The 27,771-nt window shown below is 44.4% G+C and overlaps 1 protein-coding gene across 12 annotated transcripts in view; it reads left to right on the forward strand.

Annotated features, from left to right (window-relative positions):
• ICS2 (isochorismate synthase 2) overlaps positions 1–27,771 on the forward strand; it is a 349,138-nt gene that overhangs the window by 190,348 nt on the left and 131,019 nt on the right. For 6 of the 12 annotated variants that reach the window (XM_089395535.1, XM_089395526.1, XM_089395525.1 and 3 more), the window contains 2 exons: positions 1,467–1,541; positions 1,661–1,747. In XM_089395535.1, the coding sequence (XP_089251661.1) occupies positions 1,467–1,541; positions 1,661–1,747 (162 nt within the window). The remainder of the gene's footprint in view (positions 1–1,466; positions 1,542–1,660; positions 1,748–27,771) is intronic. The other 6 variants (XM_089395528.1, XM_089395533.1, XM_089395534.1 and 3 more) reach the window with 3 other exon arrangements.

Raw genomic sequence — 27,771 nt, forward strand, 5'->3', positions numbered from 1 at the left:
TATGGAAAATTTATCCAAAAATTCTTTCCCCAATGTCTTTACTGAGACCCCGCTTCCGATGTCTCCCTCTGCGCTCTTGCTCTCATTGCAAATCGCACCACTGAGTCTCTGTTGTTGTTTTCTCCAAGGCCCCATTGACTTTCTCTTATAATCTCTCATTGAGCAACCAACAACCACGATTTAATCGCAATCGATGGATAAGATCATCTTGACCCCATCAAGTGACTTTTCTGGAAGTCTCTAGAGCAAAATCAAGTTTCCTTAATTAATCTAATTTAATTAACCAGTTTTCCTAAGTTAGTCTTAGGAAAATAATTAATAATTCATTGATTAATCTAATTGAGGTGTTTTCTTACGAAACCTTTTCTGTGTATTGGAGAAAATGTGTTCCTTAGCCTCATAGACGCCATAGAGTCTAGAACACTTGTCCGCTGCTACCAAAAATTAACAAGTATACCATGCCATTCCTTTTCCTCTTACATGTCCTCTCTTTTGAAAAGAAATGTGTGCTTGTCCTTGATCCTTGCACTTGTTGCCATAGATATTCATGGTCAGCATCATATTTTTCTATTCCCTTGGTATTTAGTTGAATGCGTGAAGAAATCATGATTCTTGCAAGGGTTGATCACCAAGCATGTTTAGGATCCATGTTAGTTTTCTAAAGCCTATTTTGTTTGATGGGCATTTTCTTCTTTTAATGGAATATGTATAAATCATGATGGAAGGTTACTTCACTATTTCTTCTTAACACAAATTAGACTGATATTCTTGTATGTTGATCTTCTACTTAGTAAATTCCAAGCAATAGATCTATCACTTGCAGATATTATAGGTAACCTTTATTCATTAGAATATTTGTGTTTTAAGCCATTTGGTTTCTGCTACGATATAATCAAAACTTATTTTATTGCCCCTATCAGCTCATGCTTTTAATTTTTATGGTTTTTAACTAACTTGTCATATTATTTACATGAACTTGCTGCTTTATATGTAATCATACAATGTTGCGACTCTTTTTATGGGGATGGAGTTCACTGGATAAGGCAGATCTTCAACACCCACACTATTAAGCCCAAAAGGACATAGAAGAATTAGATGAAAATTGACAATTGATGTTTTGATATAGAACTTAAATATCATGATTTTCTGTTGGTGTGAAAATATTCTCTGGTCTTTGTTGTAGGACTAACTTAGATCTCTTAGTAAAAACCTCTTCTTAGCCTTTTGCTTTTGAATTAGTGGGATTGAAAATACGGGTAAAAAATTATATGGTTATTTCATAAAAATAGTCACTACATAATGAAACTATCACATAGTTAGCTTTCACTATGAGGGTATCTGAGCTTTACATATCTTTTTTGATTGCAATAATAATGGGATTTATTTTCTGCAGAAGTAATTTAACTCTCCAAGTCATTTGATATGCTAAAATGTAGTTTGTTTCTAATCTGCATGCAAGGGACCAGGTTGTTTTAGCTAGGAGGTCAAAGCTTGAAATAGATGGAAACATTGATCCTTTTGAGTTGATATCTTCTCTCCAGGTAGTAACTAGTTTTGATTGAGAAAAGAATGAACCAGTTGATAATATTCATGAAAGTTGTCCAGTTCTGAAGTCATTTATAATGTGCTAAATGATTTTACAATGCTTTATATCACATAGTTGGCCCCTTTGAAGCAGGAAAATGATCAAAATGCGTATCAATTCTGTTTTCAGCTTCCCAAACTATCGGCTTTTATTGGAAGCACGGTAAGATGAAAAATAGCTGTAGTGTTGAATTCTTTTTAATACTAATATTTCATGACCGAAGGTATGTATATCATTTGATAAATTATATCTTAGGCATGTAACTTAAGTCTTTTATTCATATATGTTTGTCTTGGTTGGAAAAAGATTTTGGGTGTGTTGTTTGAGTTAGGTTAATGAAGCAATGCTGAGTAACATAAATTTGAATTATTTTTTTCACATCCTTGTTGCAATGACACACATGGCTGATAAATACTTTATAATGGCCTCATTATTGTGGGTCTAAGCCAGCTAACAATCTTTGGTGTCCAAGTCATAAGCTCTAATGTTAAATCCAATAAATTGCTCATTAACACATTTACAAGTTAAAAATAGCTATATGCTATAAGTCAAATGACACGTGGACATGGAACATAGGACACCAATGACATGGAAATATGAGCATCTGACAGAGGACACAGTGACCTCAGAAACACGACATGGAGGACACATTATATAGATATATATGTGTGTGTGAATATTAAAAAATATAACAAATTAGTGAGTGCAATATAAAAATGAAAAACAAACAAAGATTCAAATTTCTTTAGAATTTAGAAACTAAAATATTTATAATTTTACATGATGATGATACAAGTTTAAAACTTTAGTCATACATTATGCAACTAGCATTATATCAATGATGATAAAATGACAAACATACTTGAAATTAGAATTTAGAACCATAAGCCATAGTGTTCTCATTAAGTCTTAAAAATCAAAATGTGTTACATAGAGACACACTGCTATGATAGGTGGGAATGCTGATGGGCCATGGCAAATACAAAACAGTGTAGATATTGTTACCCACCATTTTGTGGGTAATATCCCTGGGTGATTTTTTTTTTGTCCTCTAAGATGGCCCTCAACTGGCAGCCAGCAGCCCCTTGCATCAACAGCTAGCTCATTGTGCCATTTCTCCACCACCTGAGTCAGCCATGTGGTCCTTCAACCAACAGCCATAATCGTATATTTGAAGGTGGGCCTCCCGAAACTAAAGGTATGACTTGTCATTTGGAAATTGAGTATTGTAGTTTGCTTATCATAGACACTTCTGGGCATGAATGGGGGATTCGGAAAAAAGAATGGGCTAGGTCTGTGCTCTTGTCCCCTAGACCCCTTTTAGGTATTAACCTTGGATTCTAGTCCCGTGGGATCTCTTTTACTGACCATTTGACTCTAGGGATGGTATTTCATGGGAAATCCCGATTTTGGTTGCATGGTCTCGCTCCCTTATCCACTAATATTACCCTCTTTCTATTCATTATCACCCCATTCATCATTTCTCCCGCTTGGATCCACATTCCTCCATTGGGTCCACATAAAGTTAGCTTGCCCCTTCCCCTTGCCCACACCTTGGGTCATGGCCTAGAATGAATCCCGGAGGTTGATGCAACCGAAAAGAAAGATAAAATGGCCACATTCAACAGGAAGATGCACCACAAAATGCAAAAGATGGCTGGGACAAATACATTTAGCATGTGGGCAAAAGCCAATACATGAGCTCTACCCCATCATCATGACCACCACCCTGGTTCATACAAGTACTATGAGCCTTCTTCATCATATAGGAACCCATGATTGTCCCAAACCCATGGTAGGCGATGAACCACCCCACCTTAAAAGGGGGAATTCACTACCATATCTTATACATCATGCTCTAACCCCTTGAGCCCCGAGCAGCTAATCAAAGAAAATCATACAAAGGAAAAAGACACAAAACGAAGGGTAGAAAAATCAAGTTCGGGGCACCTCATGTAGCACGATTTCTCCCTCCTACACATTATAAACCCAAGTGTGGGCTTCCCTCTTATTAACTACCCTTGTACCCCCAGTGTGTGACCCAGGGCTGCCCCTTCTCATTCCCTACTTCATTCAACTATTTGTCACATGCCACCACCTTTTGAAGGATGTACCTTGACTATATTATCCCCTTTAGAAGTAGAAACCACCTAATATGATTAATGGTTAACCCCATTTGGAGTTTAGGAGACATTGGCACATCCCGAAGCCCATTATGGAAGGGTAGACCATTATGAAGTCCCCACCTGTGGTCCATGATTAGGTAAGATCATTTACTCGATTTCTCTAATGACTCATTGTACTAGAAGGCTAGGGGACGCATTGGATCTTATGTAGGATTGCAGATGATTTCCATCTTGGGTTTGGTCTCCCTATACGAGGTCCTAATCCTCCAGAGGGCTACATTGGCACATGTAGGGTGAGCGTTGAAAGCCATGAGCCTCCACAATAGCAGATTACACTCCATGGATCTCCACCGCCATTCAAAGATTGCTCGTGGTTCAGTTATTGGACAAGGAGGATGCACCCGATCCATCATGCCCAGCTGGCCCCAGACTTTAACCATACACTTGGTAGATGATCCAGGACTTGCATGATGATGTGGCATCACCTACATCATCATCCTAGCCCTTGCAGGCGATGTACAGGCATCTTCGATTTGTTTGGAGACCCACGAGAACACTTCTAAGCTCCCACATGTCATTTGGATCACCACGAGTTATTACAATGGGCCAACCCCTTGTCCACTACTTTTGAGGGTCCTATTCTTCATTGTGGCACCCATGGACCTCATTAGGCCTCTTAGAGGGCCCTACAACATGCATAGATTATTATTTGGCCTCTTAAGAGGCTTACTTTTTCATTTATGAGCTAGTTTGGTGGGCTTGTCACCAAAAGTTGAATAATTAGAACATTACTTTATTTTTAGGGCTTATGTAGGCCAAGGAGGATAATTCGAACTCCTAAGTTGTGTATAAATACAAGTGAGATGAGCTCATTTGCTCATCATCACTTTGGTTGGGATCTCTTATCTCTCTTGAGATTTTCGCACTTTTTCTAGAGGATGAATTGGAGCTTTATGGATGAGTTTTGATGTGTGGATATTGGTCTATCTTCTCTTGGAACTTCTTTATTGTCAATTGTGAATGGTTGGATATGCTCTATTACATTTAAGTGCGTGATTTTTGATGTTATTCTTGTCTACTTTTGTCATATATGTTGAACTGGGATTTTTGGTATTCTAGGGCTAATTATTGCATGCATTTACTACTTAATATTGTGGAATTTGTCTCTATTATAGCATCCCTTCAATGTATGGGCCATGTATTGTGAGCGAAATCTCCTAGGGGTAAAATTTGACCTTGACAAGCCATTCCCCTTACACATCGAAGTATAAAAGCTGCAAGGTTGCTTCTTCTTGACCTAGAAGGAAAACAGAGTGATCTTGAGGCCTCCTTGACTGAGAACCAATAAATCTTACTCATACTCAACATAGACTCCATTCTCCCAAAGATTAAGGCACTGATCTACCAAGGGTGGTCACTAAAACTCATAATCTCTCACATCCTTCCAGGACTAGCCACATTGAGGTACCTAGGGCATTAATTTCCCAAAAAGCTAGTCATCAAAAGAATTCGATCTTCTAGGGTCTCCTGCGCTAGCCTTTCCTCTAGCCTTCCTCCAATTTTGAAGACAATGCAACAGTGGAGTTGGGAGAAAAGCCAAGCCCTAGCCTTGGGATCAAAACTTGCCCTGCCATCCCCAAGGCTAGTACCTCATTGGGTCAAAACAACATCTTTGAGTGAAATACTTTCATTGATCCTTTCCCCACCTTGTCTAGAGTAAAAATATTATTGGTTGCTACTTACTTTCCTCATATCCTAGACTAGGTCCACTTGGCCCTGTGTGGTCCCGCTCCTTCAAAAGAGAATTCTTCAAGAACCATTCGGGATACCAATTCTAACAAGGATTTTAGGGATTGGGTAACTCCTTCACAAGTCTTATCCCATAAAACCTAACCCCCAAAATCCTCTCTTCCTTTCCCTAGAATACATAGTACCTTGCTTAGAAAGCAAGCAAGCTCCATCCTTCAAACTTTTATGGGAAAGGGTTTGTTCAGGTCACTCATATCCATTGAATTATCATTCATTAGTGGCTATATATATATTGGGTGTCCTCCCATTGGTGAAAGTCCATAAATAGAAGGGAGCCTTAGCTGAGGTGAAAGTGGGCTAAGTCTCCATTTGTTGCCCTTAACCTAGCATTTCCCCTTTAGGGACCCCTTAGGTCCCCTACTAGTTTGAACAGTAACATTTGGACATCTTTTTACAGTGATATGGGGTTTAGCGGTGAGTTTCGCTGGGTGATACCCACGAGATGAGGGTTCAAATCCCATTGAGTATATATTGACCTGTTGTGTCTTGGCTAGAAGAGTAGGCGACCCCATAGAGGACGTCTCGGCTCTTGTTGAGGCATAAGTTACCTGCTATTGTGCGGCTTGCAGGTTGTTGCACGTAGCCTAGGTTTATAGTGGCAGCCAGTCAGATTTGATCCTGGGTCTGTTCAGGATAACTCTCACCAGTTACCGATTATCCTAGATTCAAAAAAAACATTTGGACGTCTTTTTCAGGGACACGAAACCCATGTTTCATTCCCCATATGACATATTGACATATCATTATTGCCAACTCCATTGGAAGAATGAAGCCTTGGTTCTTCATTCAAACTTCGAAGTCAATGCTTGTAGGATGAAGCAAACATCTATCAAGGCACCTGCATTCACCATGGTGACTCCATTTTTCAACTTTAATGTGTAAAAATCTTGAGAAATGGACCATTTCGAGCTCCCTGCTTCTCCCTATGATGCGCTTAGTCCTGAAGAAGCTCTAGAGCACCCTGACATGAAGAAATGGGTGAGAGGTTGGATACCTAAATTCAAAGGAAGTCCTAGTCAAGATCCCAATGTCCATCTTGATGAATTCTCGTGGGCTTTAGCCGTGACAGGGATTGAGAATGAGGACACAATCATGAGATTGTTGGCCTTTGTTGGAATTTCTAAGTCTAACTCATTAGAAACCCTTCATGTACTCTACTGATTTATTCCTACCTACTTGTTCTGTTATTTAACAAGTTATTTACCATGTAATACTAGAAATAAATACAAGTACATGCTCAACACATTACAGATCATCAACTGAAGGAAACAGAAACAAGAACACAAGTGACACCGTTGTTTTTGGACTAATGTCCCCAGAAAAACCGAATGTGGGAAAATCGATGCAACTATCTAAGGGTTTGATTTATTAAGCAGTTTCATAATACAATCTGGGTGCCAAATCTGACTCACCCAATAGAGAAAAATCTCGGCAGTAGTACCTTTCTTCTTGGAAGCAGATATTCCAGCTGAAACCCTAGATAAACACTCTGGCAACTCCACAGCTCCAATCTGCCCCACAAAACCCCAGCGCCAGCCTGTAGGGACTGCGTCAGCTCTCTCTGGCCCAACTTTAGCCCAGCATCACTTTGGCTTGGCCTGCGTCAGCCTCTAGAGGCACTGCGTCAGTCCTATGGCCCTCTGCGTCACTCACGCTGGCCCTCTGAGGCACTGCGCAGCTCTTGGCTGCCTCTGCGTGAGCCCTGGCTAGCTCTGCGTGAACCCTTGACTGCTTCTGCGTCCCTCTCTCCGGCTACTGCACTAATCCTCCCAGTGCTATCTCTGCCTCTCTGCTTCTGTATTCGCTGACCCTCAGCTGCGACTCTAATCACTCTCAACTTTCTCAGCAAACCCAGCACCAGAAAGTCAAAATCTTGATCTCTTGGTGTGTTCTCCAAGTAACCCCCAAGCCTCCTCTTATACTTTTCTCGTTGACAATTCAACAGCCGAGATTAAGTCCTTAACCAACGGCTAAGATTAGATCTGGCTTGATCCATGTCTTTTGGACCCTTCTAACACAATTTTATATTAATTCACATTAATATTTTATTTTCCCTAAGTTTAGACTTAGGGACTCCATTAAAAATATTAATTATTTTAATATCTCCCAAACTGTTTAGAATCTGCCCAAACCCTTTCTGTGTATTGGATATCTCATGTACTTTAGCCTCTCCACCAATTTTCGTGGTTAGAGCACATCCAATGCTGCCCCAAATCAACACTCCCTCTTAGTGAGGACTGTGCTCTAGTAATACTCCTCACTGAGCTTCACCCTGATCATCTGGCATCAGTCCCTGTGTTGATGCTAGGCCTGTTGCCAAACATGCTCTGCGTTGCTGCATCCTGTACTACTACCCATGGCCCTGCCACTGCCATTGCTGCATCCGTACTGCAACTCCCTCTCATCTTGTTGCATCGTGTTACCCATAGCACTGTGATTGCTAACTGCTGCACTACAACCTAGTTACTGAGAAGTAAGTAACTGATCTCCCAACTCTGACATCTCTTTCAAGCTAGAGACACCCATGATGTTGAAGCTCCCTCTGTCGCTGGCAAGTGCTCCCTCTCTGACCTCTACGTTGCTGCAACAACTCCTTGCATCTCGCACTGTTGCACACTTCTCTGTGCCATCCTGCACTAGTGTAACACTCCTGTGTTTCTCGCACTGTTGCCTCACGCTTTCCTGGAAATCCTACACTGTAACTCCCTTTATCGCTCTATCTGCATCCATCTCTACTGACATCCGCCAATACTATTACTCCTCTTTGGGACTCCCGTAGCAAGGTCTAATCCAAGAGGCTGGGTACCTCGAGGATCCTACCCCTCGTCGCCTGTAGTCCGTCTAACTACAGCTCGATGTCTCCCCACTTCCGCTCAAATGGTGTGTGCACACTCATGGCACAGTCATTGTCTGTCTCCACTTCCTTCTCTTCCCTTGCTGGCGTAGCCTTGGTCTCGGAGGCCTCTCCCTTGCTCTTCTTCCTTGGACATTGGGTCGCATAATGACCCAATTCCCCACAGTGGAAGCATTTGACCTTGGAGAGGTCCTTCTTCTTCCATTTCTTTGGCTTTCCCTCAGATGCCAAGGCAACATCCACCTCCTCCTCCTTGATTCTAATCCCCTTGCGCTGCTTCCCGCCTTGCTCAGCCTTTTGATCTCTTCTTGGTGAAGAGCCTCCCACATTTCCTCACAATCTCGAAGGGTTGCCTTGCCCAGTATGCTCTAGACAAACACCTCCAAGTCTTCTGAGACTGCGTTCAAGGTTGTTCCCACCATCAACTCTTGATCCAGTGTGGCTCCTATGGAAGTCAGCTGATCCCGGATCTTCTTCAATCGACCGAGGAAGGGGTCAATCTGTTCTGCATCTGGTATGACTGCAACTGATTTTCTAGTAACATCCTTCTCTACATAGAAGTATGATGGTACAATTTCTTTAGGGCCTCCCACATCTCATTTTCTGTGTCCTCCTCGGCAATATGTGGTACTACATGGTCCTTGACCCCGTCAAGAATTATGCTCTTGGCCCTCACCATTGCCTCTTCGTACTTGTCATTATCAGTTGGGTCAACTGGGATTGCTATCGTCCTAAAAGCGAAGTGCTTGACACAATTCCTGTCTAGAACGGATAAGATTTTGACCTTCCATACTACGAAGTTTGAGGCTCCGTCTAGTCTGTCCTGGTCTCTTACCCCGATCACTGCCATCTCGCTACTCCTCTACTTCCCTTCTGGAAGTTCTTGGTGTGACTCCTTCTGAGCCTTGATTTCCCTCTTGGAAACCCTTCTGCCAATGTTGAGATGCCCCCACTCCAATCATTAGTGCAGTTGCACCACTGAACTAGATTTCTCGGCTAGAAATCCTCAGTAGCAACTCCCTCCTCCTTGGCCTTGCCCTGTTAGGTACTGTTCTGACTATATTACCCCACCAACTCCACTCTGAAACTTACCCATAGCCTCCTAAAACCCAGCAAACTGAAGGTTAGAGCTCCTAGGCTCTGTGCAATCAAGCAATGTCTGAAATGCTCCCCTCGCCAACTACATCAACCCTCCCGGTCTCTGCGTGAGCCTTTTTTGCCCTTCTTATCCTCTGCGCTAGCCTCTTCCTTGCTCAATCTTGATGACACAGGCACTGCGTCACCCCTTGCTGCTACTCTGCTAGGAACAACTTCTGTCACTTGGGACAGTTCTTTTCTGTTGCTGCTGCTCTGCTCGGCTAATGTCCTCAGTTCTCTTGTGATCTGCAACCATGCTTTGATGCCATGTTGGAATTTATAAGTCTAACCCGTTAGAAACCCTTCATGTACTTTACTGATTTATTCTTACCTACTTGTTCTGTTAATTAACAAGTTATTTACCATGTAAATACTGGAAATAAATACAAGTACATACTCAACACATTACAAAACATCCACTGTAGGAAACAGAAACAAGCACACAAGTGACATTGTTGTTTTTGGACTAACGTCCCCAGAAAAACCCAATGCAGGAAAATCGGTGCAACTATCTGAGGGTTTGATTTATTAAGCAGTTTCAGAATACAATTTGGGTGCCAAATCCGGCTCACCCAATAGAGAAAAATCTCGGCAGTAGCACCTCTCTACTCGAAAGTAGATATTCCGACTGAAACCCCGAATAACACTTCGGTAACTCCACAGCTCTAATCTTCCCCATGAAACTCCAACGTCAACCTCTAAGGACTACATCAACTCTCTTTGGCCCAACATTAGCCCAACGTCACTCTGGCTTGGCCTGCGTCAGCCTCTGGAGGCACTGCATCAGTCCTCTGGCCCTCTGCGTCACTCACGCTGGCCCTCTGAGGCACTGCGCAGCTCCTGGCTGCCTTTGCGTGAGCCCTGGCTGGCTCTGCGTGAACTCTTGGTTGCTTCTGCGTCCCTCTCTCCGGCTACTGCATTGATCCTCCTGGTGCTATCTCTGCCTCTCTGCTTCTGTATTCGCTACCCCTCAGTTGCAACTCTAATCACTCAACTTTCTCAGCAAACCCAACCGCATAAAGTCGAAATCTCGATCTCTTGGTGTGTTCTCCAAGTGATCCTCAAGACTCCTCTTATACTTTTCTCGTTGACAATTCGACGACCAAGATTAAGTCCCTAATCAACAGCTAAGATTAGATCTAGCTTGATCCATGTATTTTGGACTCTTCTAACACAGTTTTATATTAATTCACATTAATATTTTATTTTTCCTAATTTTAGACTTAGGGACTCCATTAAAAATATTTATTATTTTAATATCTCCCAAACTGTTTAGAATCTGCCCAAACTCTTTCTGGGTATTGGAGATCTCATGTGCTTTAGCCTCTCCACCAATTTTCGTGGCTAGAGCACATCCGATGCTACCCCAAATCAACAACCTTATCATTTGTAAGCCAAGCCAAAGATTGGTATGATAGCCTTCCTCATAAGATTGTCACTGATTATAAATATTTTGAAGATTTCTTCTTAGAAAGATGGGGTGGTACCCATCATGAAGAATGGATGGCTCATAGATACCCTCTGAGGAAAAGCTACGTGATGAAAGGAATATTCTTAAAAAGGGTGTGGGTAAAGGTGTGGAAGACACCTCAAGTCCCCCTTTAGTGTCTGAAGAGAACCCTCCTCTCGTTAGATGTGACAAAACCTTGGGAAAGGAGGTTGGTGAAAGCTTTGGTAATCTAGGTGATGATCAAACTTCGTCAAGTCCACATGACGAACCGAATGACTTTGATAACATGTGTGTTCCGAAAAATGAGTCTATGGAAAGTGGAGTTGAGACTAACCATACCTTTCTCAAGGATAGTACTCTTGATGAATCTCCTTTTGAGAACCTTGAGAAAGGTGGTCCCATCAGCCCCTTAGAGGATATTGAAGATTATATCCATATTGAAAAGGAAAAATGGGAAGTTGTTGGTCCTCAATTTCACTGTGGTCCCGCTTATGACATCAACAAGGACGATGAGGTTGAGACCGGTCCTCCCTTTCTCTCGGGCATTATTTATGATGACATATCCATCGATACATTTGTGAAAAAGAATTATCATTTTCCCTTACATCAAAAGGAGCAATTGGGGATGATTGATTCTCCTTTTTGGGAAGACCCTATCTTAAGTACTATTACCCACCATTTTGTGGGTAATATCACTAGGGGGTTTTCTTTTCTCCATGATGGTCCTCAAATGGCAGCCACCAGCTAGCTCATTGTGCCATTTCTCCATCACCTAAGCGATCAATGCGCTCCCTCGCCCATCTGCCATGATCATATGTTTGAAGGTTAGCCTCATGAATCTAAAAGTATGCCATGTTGTTTGGAAATTGAGTATTGTAGTTTGCTTATCATGGACACTCTTGGGCATGGATTAATGGGGGGATTTGGCGTAAACAATGGGCTATGTCTGTGCTTTTGTCCCCTAGACCCACTTTAGGAATTAACCTTGGATTCTAGTCCCGTGGGATCTCTTTTATTGACCATTTGGTTCCAGGGATGGTATTTCACGGGAAACCCCGATTTTGGTTGCGTGGTCTCGCTCCCTTATCTGCTTATATTACCCTCTTTCCACTCATTATTACCCCATTCATCATTTCTCCTGCCTGGGTCCACATTCCTCCATTGGGTCGACAAAGGGTTAGCTTGCCCCTTCCCCTTTCCCACATCTTGGATCATGGCCTGGAATGAGCCCCGAGGTTGATGCAGCTGAAAAGAAAGATAAAAGCATATATGGCCACATTCAACAGGAAAATGTACAACAAAATGCAAAAGATGGTAGGGACAAATACATTTAGCATATGGGCAAAAGCCAATACATGAGTTCTACCCCATCATCATGGTCATCACCTTGGTTCCTACAAGTTCTGTGAACCTCCTTTATCATATAGGAACCCATAATTGTCCCAACCCCTGGTGGGCAAAGAACCACTCCACCTTAAAGGGAGTATTCACTGATATATCTTATACATCATGCTCTTACCCCTTGAGCCCCGAACAGTTAATCAAAGAAAATCATAAAAAGGCAAAAGGCATATAAAAAGGAGTGGAAAAATCAAGGCTGGGGCACCTCATGTACCACAATTGCTCCCTCCTATACATTGTAAACCCAAGTGCGGGCTTCCCTCTTATTAGCTACCCTTGTAGTCTGACATGTGACCCAAGGCTGCCCCTTCTCATTCCCTACTTCATTCACCTATCTGCCATATGCCACCACCTTTTGAAAGATGTACCTTGACTATATTATCCCCTTTAGAAGTAGAAACCACCTAATAGGATTATTGGTTAACCCCATTTGGAGTTTAAGAGACATTGGCACATCTCGAAGCCCATTATGGAAGGGCAGGCCATTATGAAGTCCCCACCTGTGGTCCGTGATTTGGTAAGCTTATTTACTCGATTTCTCTAATGAATTGTTGTACTAAAAGGCTAGGGGATGCATTGGATCTTATGCAAGATTGCAGATGGTTTCCATCTTGGGTTTGGTCTCCCTATACGGGGTCCCAATCCTCCAAAGGGCTACATTGGCACATGTAGGGTGAGCGTTCAGTGCCATGGGTCTCCACAGCAGTAGATTGCACTATATGGATCCCAACAACCATTTAGAGATTTCTCGTGGTTCACTTATTTGATGAGGAGCATGCACCTGATCCATCATGCCCAGCTGGCCCCAAACTTACACCATACACTTGGCTAATGATCCAGGGCTTGCATAATAATGTGGCATCACCTACACCATCATCTTAGCCCTTGCAGGAAATCTACATGCATCTTTGATTTGTTAGGAAACCCATGAGGATACTTGTGTGCCCCCACATGTCATTTGGAGCACCACAGGTTATTACAAGGGGCCAACCTCTTGTTCACTGCTTTTGAGGGTCCTATTCTTCATTGTGGCGCCCATGGACCTCAGTAGGCCTCTTAGAGGGCCATATGACATGCATAGATTATTATTTGACCTCTTGAGAGGCTTACTATTTCATTTATGAGCTAATTTGGTGGGCTTGTCACCAAAAGTTGAATTATTAGAACATTATTTTATTTTTGGGGCATATGTAGGCAAAATGGGTTAATTCAAACTCCTAAGTTGTGTATAAAATACAGGTGAGATGAGTTCATTTGCTCATCATCACTTTGGTTTGGATCATTTCTCTCTCTTGAGATTTTCGCACTTTTTCTAGAGGATGAATTGGAGCTTTATGGATGAATTTTGATGTGTGGATATTGGTCTATCTTCTCTTGGAGCTTCTCTCTTGTCAATTGTGAATGGTTGGATATACTCTGTTACACGTAAGTACATGCTTTTAATGTTATTCTTCTTTTACTCTGTCATATACATTGAACTAGGATATTTGTTGTTCTAGGGCTAATTGTTGCACACATTTATTGCTTATATTGTGGATTTTGTCTTTGTTATAGCATCTCTCAATGTATGGGCCATGTAATGTGAGCGAAATCTCCTAGGGGTAATTCTACTAAATAATTTGACCTTGACAAGACATTTCCTTTGCACTTCGAAGTATAGAAGCTATAAGGTTGCTTCTTCTTGACCTAGAAGGCCAGCGAATTGATATTGAGGCCTCCTTGACTGGAAATCAAGAAATCTTACTTATACTCATCATAGACTCCATTCTCCCAAAGATTAAGGCACTGATCTACCAAGGGTGGTCACTAAAAATCACATTCTTTCATGTCCTTCCAGGTCTAGCCAAGCTAGGGTACTTAGGGCATCAATTTCTCGACAAGCTAGCCCTCCAAAAATTTCGATCCCCGAGGTCTCCTGTGCTAGTGTTTCCTCAAGCTCTCCTCCAATTTTGAAGCCATTCCAACGATGGAGTTGAGAGAAAATCCAAGCCCTAGCTCCAGGATCAAACTTTGCACTAGCATCCCCATGGCTAGTACCTCATAGGGTCAAACCAACACCTTCAAGTGAAAATTCTTTCTTTGACCCTTTGCCCCACCTTATGTAGGGTAAGAATTTGTCAGTTGCTATATTCCTTCCTCATACCCTAGACTGGGTCCACTTGGTCTCGTGTGGTCCCGTTCCTCTAAAAGGACAATTCTTAAAGAAACATTTGGGATATCATTGCAACAAGGATTTTAGAGATTGGGAAACTCCTTCACAAATCATATACCATAAACCTAACCCTCAAATCCTCCCTTCCTTTCCCTAGAACACATAATACCTTGCTTAGAAAGCAAGCAAGCTCCATCTTTCAAGCTCTTCTGAGAAAGGGATTATTTGGGTCCCTCATATCCATTATTTGTTGGAATTTCTAAGTCTGACACGTTAGAAATCCTACTGCATTATATGGTTTATTTCTCCTACTTGTTTATTCCTTTAACAAGTTATTTATACAAATAAATATCGAAAATAAACACAAATGCAGCCATAACTCATATACAGATCAGCAACTGAAATAGTAGACAAACACACAAAGGACAACGTTATTTTTGGACAATCATCTTCGGAAAAACCCAACTTGGGAAAACGGTGCAGCAGTTCTGAGAGTTTTATTATTAAGCAGCTTTCTTGAGTACAACTAGGGTGCCAAACTAGCTCACCCAACAGATATTTTTACACAGCAATAATACCTCTTCTCGGAGACAAATATTCAACAAGTTTGCCCCATGAAAATCCTTTCGACACTTCTCCAAGGCTCTGCGTCAACCCTACTAGCCTCAGTGTCACTCTAGAACCCTCTGCATCAACCTTCCGCCTCTCTGCGTCAACTATGTGGCCTTCTATGTCACCCACGCAAGCCCCTCAGTCTCTGCACAGTCACTAGTTGCCTTTGTGTGGCTCCTTCTGCCTCTACGTAGCTCTAGCTGCCTCTGCGTCAACCTCTCTGGTCATTGCGCTGACCCTTAAGCACGATCTCTGCCTCTCCACTATGTACTCACTGCCCCTCACTGCAATAGATCACTTGTTCGAATTTTCTCAGCAAACCCCACTCCAGAAAATGGAACTGACTGATCAATCTTGATGTATCTCCAGCTGACCCTAAAGCCTCCTCTTATACTTTTCCTGTGGATGTTGGAATTTCTAAGGCTGACACGTTAGAAACCTTTTGTGCACTTTACTGATTTATTCCTACCTACTTGTTTTGTTAATTAACAAGTTATTTACGATGTAAATACTCAAAATAAATACAAGTACATGCTCAACACATTACAAATCATTAACTGAAGGAAATAGAAACAAGCACACAAGTGACACCGTTGTTTTTTGACTAATTTCCCCGGAAAAACCCAATGCGGGAAAACCAGTGTAGCTATCTGAGTGTTTGATTTATTAAGCAGTTTTAGAATACAATCTGGGTGCCAAATCCGGCTCACCCAACAGAGAAAAATCTCAACAATAGTACCTCTCTACTCGAAAGCAAATATTCTGGCTAAAACCCCGGATAAACACTCTAGCAGTTCTACAGCTCCAATCTGCCCCACGAAACCCTAGTGTCAACCTCTCTCTGGCTCAGCATTAGCCTAGCGTCACTCTGGCTTGGCCTGCGTTAGCCCTCTAGCCCTCTGCGTCACCCACGCTAGCCCTCTGAGGCATTGCACAGCGCTTGGCTGCCTCTACATGAGCCTGCTGGCTCTCCCTGAACCCTTGGCTGCTTCTGCGTCCCTCTCTCCGGCTACTACGCTAATCCTCCTGGTGCTATCTCTACCTCTCTGCTTCTGTATTCACTGCCCCTTAGCTGCAACTCTGATCACTGTCTCAACTTTCTCAGCAAACCCAGCCCCAGAAAGTCGAAATCTTGTTCTCTTGGTGTGTTCTCCAAGTGACCCTCAAGCCTCTTATACTTTTCTCGTTGATAAATCAACAGCCGAGATTAAGTCCCTAATCAACGGCTAAGATTAGATCTGTCTTGATCAATGACTTTTGGACCATTCTAACACAATTTTATATTAATTCACATTAATATTTTATTTTCCCTAAGTTTAGACTTAGGGACTCCATTAAAAATATTAATTATTTTAATATCTCCCAAACTGTTTAGAATCTACCCAAACCTTTTTTGGGTATTGGAGATCTCATGTGCCTTAGCCTCTCCACCAATTTTCGTGGGTAGATCACATCCGATGCTACCCCAAATCAACACTCCCTCTTAGCGAGGACTGTGCTCTAGTAATACTCCTCACTAAGTATCACTCTGATCATCCGGCATTGGTCCCTGTGTTGATGCCAGGCCTGCTGCCCATCGTCTGCACTGCTGCATACTGTACTGTGACCCATGGCCCTGCCACTGCTGCTGCTGCATCCGTACTGCAACTCCCTCTACATTCGTGCTGCTACCCATGGACCTGCCACTGCCACTTCTGCATCTTCACTGCAACCCCTCTCATCATGCTGCATCGTGCTTCCCATAGCACTACCACCGCTAACTGTTGTACTGCAACTCAATTATGGAGAAGTAAGTAACTGATCTCCTAACTCTGACATCTTCGTCAAGCTAGAAACACTCCTGATGTTGAAGCTCCCTCTGTCACTGACAAGTGCTCCCTCTCTGACCTCTATACTGCTGCAACAACTCCATGCATCTTGTATCGTTGCACACCTCTTTGTGTCATCCTGTACTAGTGCAACACTCTTGTGCCTCTCGCACTGTTGCAGCCTGCTAGCCTCGCGCTGTCCTGGGAATCCTGCACTGTAAATCCCTCTATCGCTCCATCCATATCCGTCTCTACTGACATTGCCAATACTGCTACTCCTCTTCGGGTCTCCCGTAGCAAGGTCTAATCCAAGAGGTTGGGTACCTCAAGGATCTTGCCCCTCATCACCTGTAGTCCACCTGACTATAGCTCGATGTCTCCCCACTTCTTCTGAAGTGGCACATGAGCACTCATGGCACAATCATCGTTTGTCTCCATTTCCTTCTCTGCCCTTGCTGGGGCTGCCTTGGTCTTGGAGGCCTCTCCCTTACTCTTCTTTCTTGGACACTGGGTCGCATAATGACCCACCTCCTCACAATGGAAGCATTTGACCTTGGAGAGGTCCTTCTTCTTTTGTTTCTCCTGCTTTCCCTCAAATGCTAAGGCAACATCCCCCTCCTCCTCCTCCTTGATTTTGATCCCCTTACCGCTGCTTCCCGCCTTGCTCAGCGTTCTGATCTCTTCTTGGCAAAGAGCAGCCCACATTTCCTCCCAATTTGGAAGGGTCGCCCTGCCCAGTATACTCTGGACAAACACCTCCCAATCTTCTGAGACTACGTTCAGGGATGTTCTCACCATCAATTTTGGATCCGGCATTGCCCCTAATGAAGTCAGCTGATCCGGGATCTCCTTCAATCGACCCAGGAATGGATCAATCTGTTCTCCCTTCTTCATCTGGTATGATCGCAGCTGATTTTCTAGTAGCATCTCCCTCTGCACAGAAGTATGTTAATACAACTTGGTCAAGGCCTCCCACATCTCCTGTGGCATGTTCTTCTCAGCAATATGTGGTACTATATGATCCTTGACCCGTCAAAGATGATACTCTTAGCCCTTGCCATTACATCCTCATACCTGTCGTTATTAGCCGAATCAACTGGGATAGCTATCGTCCTCAAGGCGAAGTGCTTGACACGATTCGTGTCTAGTACGGATAAGATTCTGGCCTTCCAGACTACAAAGTTTTAGACTCAGTCCAGTCTGTCTTGGTCTCTTACTCTGTGTAGTGCCATTTCACTGCTCCTCTACTTCCCTCCTCGAAGTTCGTTGCAATATTCCTAATTAGCCATGGCTAATTGGAATATTCGATTTTGTTCAATTTTTGCCTTCTATAGTTATTTGTAAATAAAAAAGTGAGGAAGGGGGACGTAACTCACTTTTAGAATAAAAGTCACTTCGTAGTAGCACAACGTTGTGACTAAAGGGGAGCCAAGGGGGCCAAAGGGGGATGCAGAAATGGAGCCCACGCAGACACATGGAGGGACTGCGCAGGAGGGAAGAAACATGTGGCAAGAGGGAAATCACACAGGAGGAGGTGAGCCTTGGGATTGAGAGAGGCAAAGGCTATAAAAGAGAGAGGAGCCCCCTCATTTTGATCATTCGGTTATGAGCATTTGTGATAGTCATTTCGACTTAAAGCACGCTGGTTGTTTAGCTAGTCTGCAGCACTGTTTAGTGCATTGAGTGTCTCCGTTCGGAGATCTCACCCTTAGCCCCGGGGGACTTCGAGTGCTTGCTCGGGCAAGGTATATCCATTGGTATTCTAGCAGTAGTTTCATCAACATTTCAGCAGCAGTTTCATCAACATTTTGGAGGACTGCGCAGCACTGAGAGGAGGACGCAGTTCTTTCTGGCAGGAGTCTAGGTTGAGGGTTTGCAGGAGGATTTTCGTTGAGAGGTGGAGCTGGGGATCAGCCCTTTCATATTGGAGAGTTTTGGCAGGGGTTTCAGGCAGATTTCTGGAGTGTTTCATTCAGTGGCAGCGCATAGCATTGAGGGACTGCGCAGAACCCCAAGGAGGTGATTTTCGGGGGTCGGCCATTTCAGAAAAGCTTTCTGGGCTTTTCTGGGTTTCTTGAGTAGAATCCGATTCCAGAGTTTTAGCCTTTTCTGAGGAGGGGAGCAGCCCCAAATCTCATTTGATTTCTAGCAGCAGCAACACAACAATTCTCCCGCAGCTGGGACGCAGTTTAGAGGAACCATTCGTTTGCTCTTCTGAGTGTATTTCTCAACTTTCCTTGTGTAAGTCGAGGTGCCATCTTCCTGATCACCTCCTGTACTCTTCTATTACTCAGTATAATAAAATGGCTTAGCATTCTCGCTACATTTCTTGAGTATCTGCTTATGGTTTTATTGTTATACATTGCATCATTGTTATTTGTATCTCTTGAGCATTCTCGGCTATTATACCACTTGTGTGTTTCTCTTATACTCTTAAACAAAGTCTAGAAAGGGCCAAGTAGCCTCTGGATCTCGTCCTCTTTTCAGAGGCGACATATCTGGTAAATGCCCTCCCAATCCATCTCTGGTTGGAGTTTGCTTGTGTTTGAGGTATATTCTGATAAGGATATTACAGTGGTATCAGAGCATAGATCTGGCTCAGCCCGTGGAGCTAGCAATCTATGACACCGAGGGAAAAACCCTATATCTGTTACAGAGGTTGGAGGTATAGAGACGTTGGGCGTAGGTTGGAGAACACTTACGGAGAGGGAGACTGTGTTCCGGTGGTGGACGCAGAACAGAGGGAGCCTGTGGTGGACGCAGAACGGGAGGCTCCGATGGCAGATGATGACGGGAAGAGATTTGCAGATATGCTCCTCAAATCAGTGCAAGATCTGTCGAGGCAGATTGAGGTGATGGGGCAGAGATTCACGGTATTAGAGGCCAAATAGCGTGAGAGCCCATAGGTTTTCCAAGTTGGTGAGGGATCGGGCGCATCCCACCATTTGCCAGAGCAGCGTGATACTACGCAGCAGGTGGCCTCACATGCCCCTACACACTCTACCATGCCCACTTTCTTGGGAGCAGACACGGGGGCCATAGCCCAGCAGGAGGCAGAGCTCGGACATATGGGCGATTATTTGCAGAGTACTAGGCCTATGGGCAGGAGTTCAGGGAAGCCCTCTCATTCAGAGATTTTGTTCAGCTCCAGCGAGATAGTAGACCTCGCGACCATCACAGAGGTTATCGGCATTACCATGATAGTGACACCCACCGTGCAGCGAGTAGATTCCACTTGCCTACGTTTGATGGTTCATCAAACAGTTCAACAAAGTCCTGGGTGGAGAAGCTGGACATTTATTTCCAGCTTAACCAGATGTCGGAGACAGAGGCCATCAAGGTGGCAACATTGCATTTGAATGGTGAGGCCTAGGATAGGTGGTTTCATGGGATGGTTACACTCGGGCACTCTACAGTGACGACATATGCTGAGTTTACCAGGAGATTGATGGAGCGATTTGATCGGAGGGATCCAGAGCAGCATTTTGTTGAGTTGACGAGGCTCAAACAGATAGGGAGCCCAAAGACCTACATTGCAGATTCCTTGAGGGTCTCCGTGATGGTGCCAGATCTATCCACGGCGTGGAAGGTCTATATGTATGTTGAGGGGTTAGCAGAGCCACTTTAGGGTCTAGTCCGATCCACTAGACCAGCCACACTCCAGGACGCTATCAGCAGGACCCGGGACTTACAAGATGTCTTACCGAGGACCCGGACACCTTACCCCCAGAGACAGACTTTCCAGTCTAAGGGGAAGGACGTGAGGATTCCACCTCCAAAGGGGAATCCAGAACGAGTACAGCTTGATGATGATACGAGGAGGGAGCTAAAGAAGAAGCGGTTGTGCTTCACATGTCAGCAGTCATGGGCACCAGGACATAGATGTGCTGCTGGCAAAGCACATTTTATGGAGGTCTTCTCTGAGAGCAGTGGAGAAGAGGGTGACGAGGATAATGTGGAGGCAAGAGATAGCCATGTCGTACAGAGACCTTTGCTTCCTCCACCACCACCAGCAGGTGGTGCATCTTTTGCACCCACCGAAGGGGCCTTTGCAGCATTGCGAGGAGTTCCCAAGTATTTGATGCTACGTGTACGAGGGACAGTACGTGGCCAACGAGTATCAATTTTGGTTGACAGTGGGGCGACCCACAACTTCATCGATGCACAAATGGTTGAGCGGAGAGGTATACAGACAGAGAGCTTCGATGGGTTTTCAGTCTTGGTCCCAGGAGATCAGACCATGACGTGTGCTCGTTATGTTCCAGAGCTTTCAGTGACGATGGGCACCTACACATTGACTGACCACTTTTTCGTGGTCGATATTCCGGACACCAACATGATATTGGGTGTTTAGTGGCTTATCACTCTAGGGAAGGTCACGACGGATTGGAAGACCCTAGAGATGGAGTGGGATGATGAGAAGACAGGGAGGCATGAGAAGATACGGGGACAGCACACATATCCGCCTTAGACTGTTTCGGCTCATCGGATGGAGGCAGTCTTCCGGAAGGGAGACATAGAGTGGGTAGTGGAGTTGCATGCATCAGAGGCAGAGACTACAGGGCAGACGATACATCCAGAGATACAGTCCATCCTTGATCGATATGCCATAGTGTTTGGGGAGATTCCACCAGGACAGCCACCGGATCGGGGGTTTAACCACACCATCGAGCTTGAGCAGGGCATACAGGCAGTGATCACCACCCCCTATAGGCACCCCAAGGCCTATCGGAATGAGATTGAGAGGGCTATCTAGGAGTTGCTGGCTCTTGGGCACATTCAGCCGAGCATAAGTCCTTTTGCTTCTTCTGTGGTGTTGGTGAAGAGGAAGGATGGTATGTTGAGGATGTGCATTGACTACAGGGCCCTAAACAAGAAGACACTGAAGAACAGGTACCCCATACACAGGATCGATGAGTTGATGGACGAGTTGAGAGGAGCACGTTTCTTCTCAAAGATTGATTTGAGATCTGGGTACCATCAGATTCGCGTGAGGAAGCAGGGCATTCCCAAGACCACCTTCAGGTGTCACTATGGGCACTTTGAGTTCTTGGTGACGCCTTTTGGGCTAACCAATGCCCCCACTACATTTCAGTCCTGCATGAATCACATCTTCAGTAGTCACTTGAGGAAGTTTGTGTTGGTATTCTTTGATGATATTCTCATATACAACAGGACTTGGGAGGAGCATCTCCAGCACATTGAGACAGTATTGCGTATCCTACAGGAGCAGCAATTCTATGCCAAACTCTCTAAGTGTGAGTTTGGGTTGACAAAGATGTTGTATCTGGGACATATCATAGGGGTGGACAGAGTGAGAGTCCACGAGGAGAAGATCAGGGCCATCAGAGAATGGCCGGAGCCGAGAAACATGACGAAACTTCAAGGATTCATTGGCATTTGTACTGACTACCAGAAGTTCGTCAAGGGTTTCTCACAGCTTGCTGCACCCCTGACAGATTTGACGAGAAAGGGGGCATTCAGTTGGTCGGATGCAACACAGCGAGCCTTTGACAGGCTCAAGGATGTTATGAGCAGTTGCCCAGTGCTTGCGTTGCCAAATTTTACGCAGCGATTTGTTTTGGAGTGTGATGCATTGGGAGAGGGGATTGGCGCAGTGTTGATGCAAGGAGGTCACCCTATAGCCTTTGAGATCCGAAAGCTCCTTCCGCACGAGAGGTTGTATTCTATATATGACAAGGAGACGCTGGCCATAATGCATGCATTGGTTAAGTACCGGCAGTATTTGGTGGGTAACAGGTTCAGGGTGAGGATTGATCACAACAGCCTCAAGTTCTTTTTGGAGCAGAAGCAGCTACAGGAGAGGCAACAGAAGTGGATCAGTAAGATCCAAGCATATGACTTTGACATTGAGTATGTCAAGGGGAAGAACAACGTGGTAGCAAATGCCCTTTCACGTAGACCAGCCACATTGTCTCTTATGAGCTTGGATACAGACTGGAAGGCTCGACTCTTAGTAGAGTACTCCAAGGACAGGTTTGCATGTGAGGTTCTGGATGGGCAGGTGGCAAATGACAAGTACAGGGCGGTCGATGAGATCATTTATTATAGGGACCAGATCTTCTTGACTGAGGGGTCTCAGCTCAAGAAGAAGATACTTCAGGCATCACATGATTCACCATTTGCAGGCCATCAGGGGTTTACCAAAACTTACAGGGCCATTAGAGAGAGGTTCTCATGGAAGGGCCTCAAGGAGGACGTACTCCAGCACATCCGGGAGTGCGATGTTTGCCAGAGGAACAAGGGAGAGATGAGTCATCCCATGGGTTTATTGCAACCTCTCCCCATTCCGGAGGGGAAATGGGAGAGTATTTCGATGGACTTCATCACAGGGTTGCCCATGGTATAGGGCAAGGATTGTATCTTTGTCGTCGTTGATCGACTGACGAAGTATGCACAAATTTTTGCCATATCCGCACATTATACAGCAGCACAGTGGCCAAGCTGTTCTTCAGAGAGATCTTCAAGCTACATGGTCTTCCTAAGACCATCGTCAGTGATAGGGACAGCCGTTTCATGGGCGGGTTTTGGCAGGAGCTTTTTCGGTTGGTGGGGACGGAGTTGACACCGAGCACCAGTTATCACCCACAGACGGATGGGCAGACAAAGATAGTTAACAAGTCGCTGGAGGGCTACCTGCGTAACTATGTCAGTGGGCAGAAGCGAGCATGGCTGAAGTGGCTGCATCTGGGGGAGTACTGGTACAATACTTCACATCACATGTCCATTGGTATGTCACCATTCTATGCCTTCTATGGGTGTCATCCTTTATCTTTTGCTGATGTGATGTTTGGTGATAGCAAGGCTCCTAGAGCCAAGATTTGGATCCAAGAGAGTCAGGATATCCTCCGAGCTCTCAAGGATAACATGGCTACGACGCAGAACCAACAGAAGCTGTATGCCGACAGGGGTCGGGTGGAGAGACAGTTCGAGGTAGGGGACATGGTCTACCTACGATTATAGCCATACCGACAGTCATCACTGAAGCAAAAGGGGGCTGAGAAGCTCAAGCCCCGCTTTTATGGGCCATACAAGGTGATACGCAGGATTGGACAGGTTGCATATGAGTTGGAGCTGCCCCAAGGCAGCAAGATTCATAACGTTTTTCATGTATCATGCCTGAAAAAGGCATTGGGGTAGCAGGTGACAGTGACAAATGAGCTACCACCCATGGATGATGAGGGGCATTTGGTGTTGCAGCCAAAGGCTATCATTGATACCAGGGAGAGGCAGCTGTGGAGCAGGACGGTCCGAGAATTCTTGGTGAGGTGGAAGAATTTGCCAGATGAGAATGCCACTTGGGAGAGTGAGAAGATCTTACAGCATCCATCACTTCAATTGCTTGAGGACAAGCAACATTTTGCCGGGGGAGACTGTAATATTCCTAATTAGTCATGACTAATTGGAATATTCAATTTTGTTCAATTTTTGCCTTCTATAGTTATTTGTAAATAAAAAAGTGAGGAAGGGGGACATAGCTCACTTTTAGAATAACAGTCACTTCCTAGTAGCACAACGTTGTGACTTAAAGGGGAGCCAAGGGGGCCAAAGGGGGACACAGAAATGGAGCCCACGCAAACACATGGAGGGACTGTGCAAGAGGGAAGAAACACGTGGCAAGAGGGAAATCATGCAGGAGGAGGTGAGCCTTGGGATTGAGAGAGGCAAAGGCTATAAAAGAGAGATGAACCCCCTCATTTTGATCATTCGGTTATGAGCATTTGTGATAGTCATTTCGACTTAGAGCACGCTGGCTGTTTAACTAGTCTGCAGCACTGTTTAGTGCATTGAGTGTCTCCGTTCGGAGATCTCACCTTTAGCCCCAGGGGACTTCGAGTGCCTGCTCGGGCAAGGTATTTCCATTGGTATTCTAGTAGTAGTTTCATCAGCATTTTAGCAGCAGTTTCATCAGCGTTTGGAGGACTGCGCAGCACTGAGAGGAGGACGCAGTTCTTTCTGGCAGGAGTCTGGTTTGAGGGTTTGCAGGAGGATTTGTGCTGAGAGGTAGAGCAGGGGATCAGCCCTTGCATATTGGAGAGTTTTGGCAGGGGTTTCAAGCAAGTTTCTAGAGTGTTTCATCCAGTGGCAGCACAAAGCATTGAGGGACTGCGCAGAACCCCAAGGGGGTGATTTTCGGGGGTCAGCCATTTCAGAAAAGCTTTCTGGGCTTTTTTGGGTTTCTTGAGTAGAATCTGATTCCAGAGTTTCAGCCTTTTCTGAGGAGGGGTGCAGCCCCAAATCCTCATTTTATTTCTAGCAGCAATAGCAGCACAACGGTTCTCCCGCAGCTGGGACGTAGTTCAGAGGGGCCATTCCTTTGCTATTCTGAGTGTATTTATCCACTTTCCTTGTGCAAGTCGAGGTGCCATCTTCCTGATCACCTCCTGTACTCATTCTATTACTCAGTATAATAAAATGGCTTAGCATTCTCGCTGCATTTCTTGAGTATCTGCTTATGGTTTTATTGTTATACATTGCATCATTGTTATTTGTATCTCTTGAGCATTCTTGGCTATTATACCACTTGTGTGTTTCTCTTATACTCTTAGACATAGTCTGGAAAGGGCCAGCTAGCCTCCGGATCTCGTCCTCTTTTCAGAGGCGACATATCTGATAAATGCCCTTCCAGTCCATCTATGGTTGGAGTTTGATGTGTTTGAGGTATATTCCTGATAAGCATATTACATTCTCGATATGACTCCCTCTGAGCCTCGATTTCCTTCCTAGAAACCCTTCTGCCAATGTCGAGATGCCCCGCTCCAATCATCTGTGCAACTGCAACGCTGATCTGGATTCCTTGGCCAGAAATCCACCTCGGCAACAACTCGCTCTACCTTGGGCTTGCCCTGTTAGGTACTGTTCTGACTACAGTACCCCACCAGCTTCACTCTGCAACTTACCCACAGCCTCCTAAACCCCAGCAAACTGAAGGTTAGAGCTCCTAGGCTCTGCGCAATCCCGGCACCAGCAAATCAGCCTCAACCAACTACGTCAACCCTCTTGGCCTTTGCGTGATCTTTCCTTTGCTTCCCTCAGCCTCTGCGCTGCCTCTTCCTGGCTCAATTTTGATGACGCTGGCACTTTGTCACCCCTTCCTTGTTGCTACTCTACTAGGAACAACTTCTGTCACTCGGGACAGCTGTTTTCTGCTGCTGCTGCTCTGTTCAGCTGATGTCCTCAGTTCTCCTGTGATCTGCAACCACGCTTTGATACCATGTTGGAATTTCTAAGTTTGACACGTTAAAAACCCTTCATGCACTTTACTAATTTATTCCTACCTACTTGTTCTGTTAATTAACAAGTTATTTACCACGTAAACACTGGAAATAAATATGAGTACATGCTCAACACATTATAGATCATCAACTGAAGGAAATAGAATCAAGCACACAAGTGACACCGTTGTTTTTAGACTAATGTCCCCAAAAAAACCCAATGCGAGAAAATTGGTGCAGCTATCTGAGGGTTTTATTTATTAAGCAGTTTTAGAATACAATCTGAGTGCCAAATCTGACTCACCCAACAGAGAAAAATCTCGACAGTAGTACCTCTCTACTCAGAAGCAGATATTCCGATTGAAACCCCAGAATCGAATAAACACTCCGGCAGCTCTGCAACTCCAATCTGTCGCACGAAACCCCAGCGTCAACCTCCCTCTGGCTCAGTGTTAGCCCAACATCACTCTGGCTTGGCCTGTGTCAGCCTCTGGAGGCACTGCGTCAATCCTCTGGCCCTCTACGTCATCCACTCTGGCCCTTTGAGGCACTACGCAGCTCCTGGCTAGCTCTGTGTGAGCCCTGGCTAGCTCTGCGTGAACCCTTGGTTGCTTCTACGTCCCTCTCTCCGGCTACTGCACTGATCCTCCCGGTGCTATCTTTGCCTCTTTGATTCTGTATTCACTGCCCCTTAGCTGCAACTATGATCACTCTCTCAACTTACTCAGCAAACTTAGCCCCAGAAAGTCGAAATCTTGATCTCTTGGTGTGTTCTCCAAGCGACTCTCAAGCCTCCTCTTATACTTTTCATGTTGACAAATCAACCGCCGAGATTAAGTCCCTAATCAATGGCTAAGATTAGATCTGGCTTGATCCATGACTTTTGGAACATTCTAACAAAGTTTTATATTAATTCACATTAATATTTTATTTTCCCTAAGTTTAGACTTAGGGACTCCATTAAAAATATTAATTATTTTAATATCTCCCAAACTGTTTAGAATCTATCCAAACCCTTTCTGGGTATTGGAGATCTCATGTGCCTTAGCCTCTCCACCAATTTTCGTGGCTAGAGCACATTTGATGCTACCCCAAATCAACAGTTGAGTCTTCAATGACTGTGATTAAGTCTCTAATCAATGGCTACGATTAGATTTGGCTTGATCCATGTCATTTAGAACATTCTCGCCCAATTTTATATTACCCATTAATATTTTAATTTTCCTAAGTTTAGACTTAAGAACCCCATTAAAAATATTAATTATTTTAATATCTCTTTAATCGGGTGGAATTTCCCCAAACCATTTATGGGTCTTGGATATCTCATGTGCTTTAGCCTCTCCACCAATTTTCATGGCTAAAGCACATCAAATGATACCACAAATAAACACTCCCTCTTAGCAAGGAATGTGTTCTAGTAATGTTCCACCACTGAACATCACACTAATCCTCCAGCACTGGTACCTATGTTGATGCTTGGCCTGCTGCCCAGCATCCAGTGCAGTGTTGCTTCCTGTACTGATGCCCATGGCTCTGTGACTGCCACTGCTACATCTGTACTGCAACTCTCTCTACATCTGTGTTGATGCTGGTCCTTCCTC

This window comes from Pinus tabuliformis, chromosome 1_2 (genome assembly GCF_031772625.1).
Source record: "Pinus tabuliformis cultivar Carrire ecotype Pingquan chromosome 1_2, CPIR1, whole genome shotgun sequence".
Lineage (NCBI taxonomy): Eukaryota > Viridiplantae > Streptophyta > Pinopsida > Pinales > Pinaceae > Pinus > Pinus tabuliformis.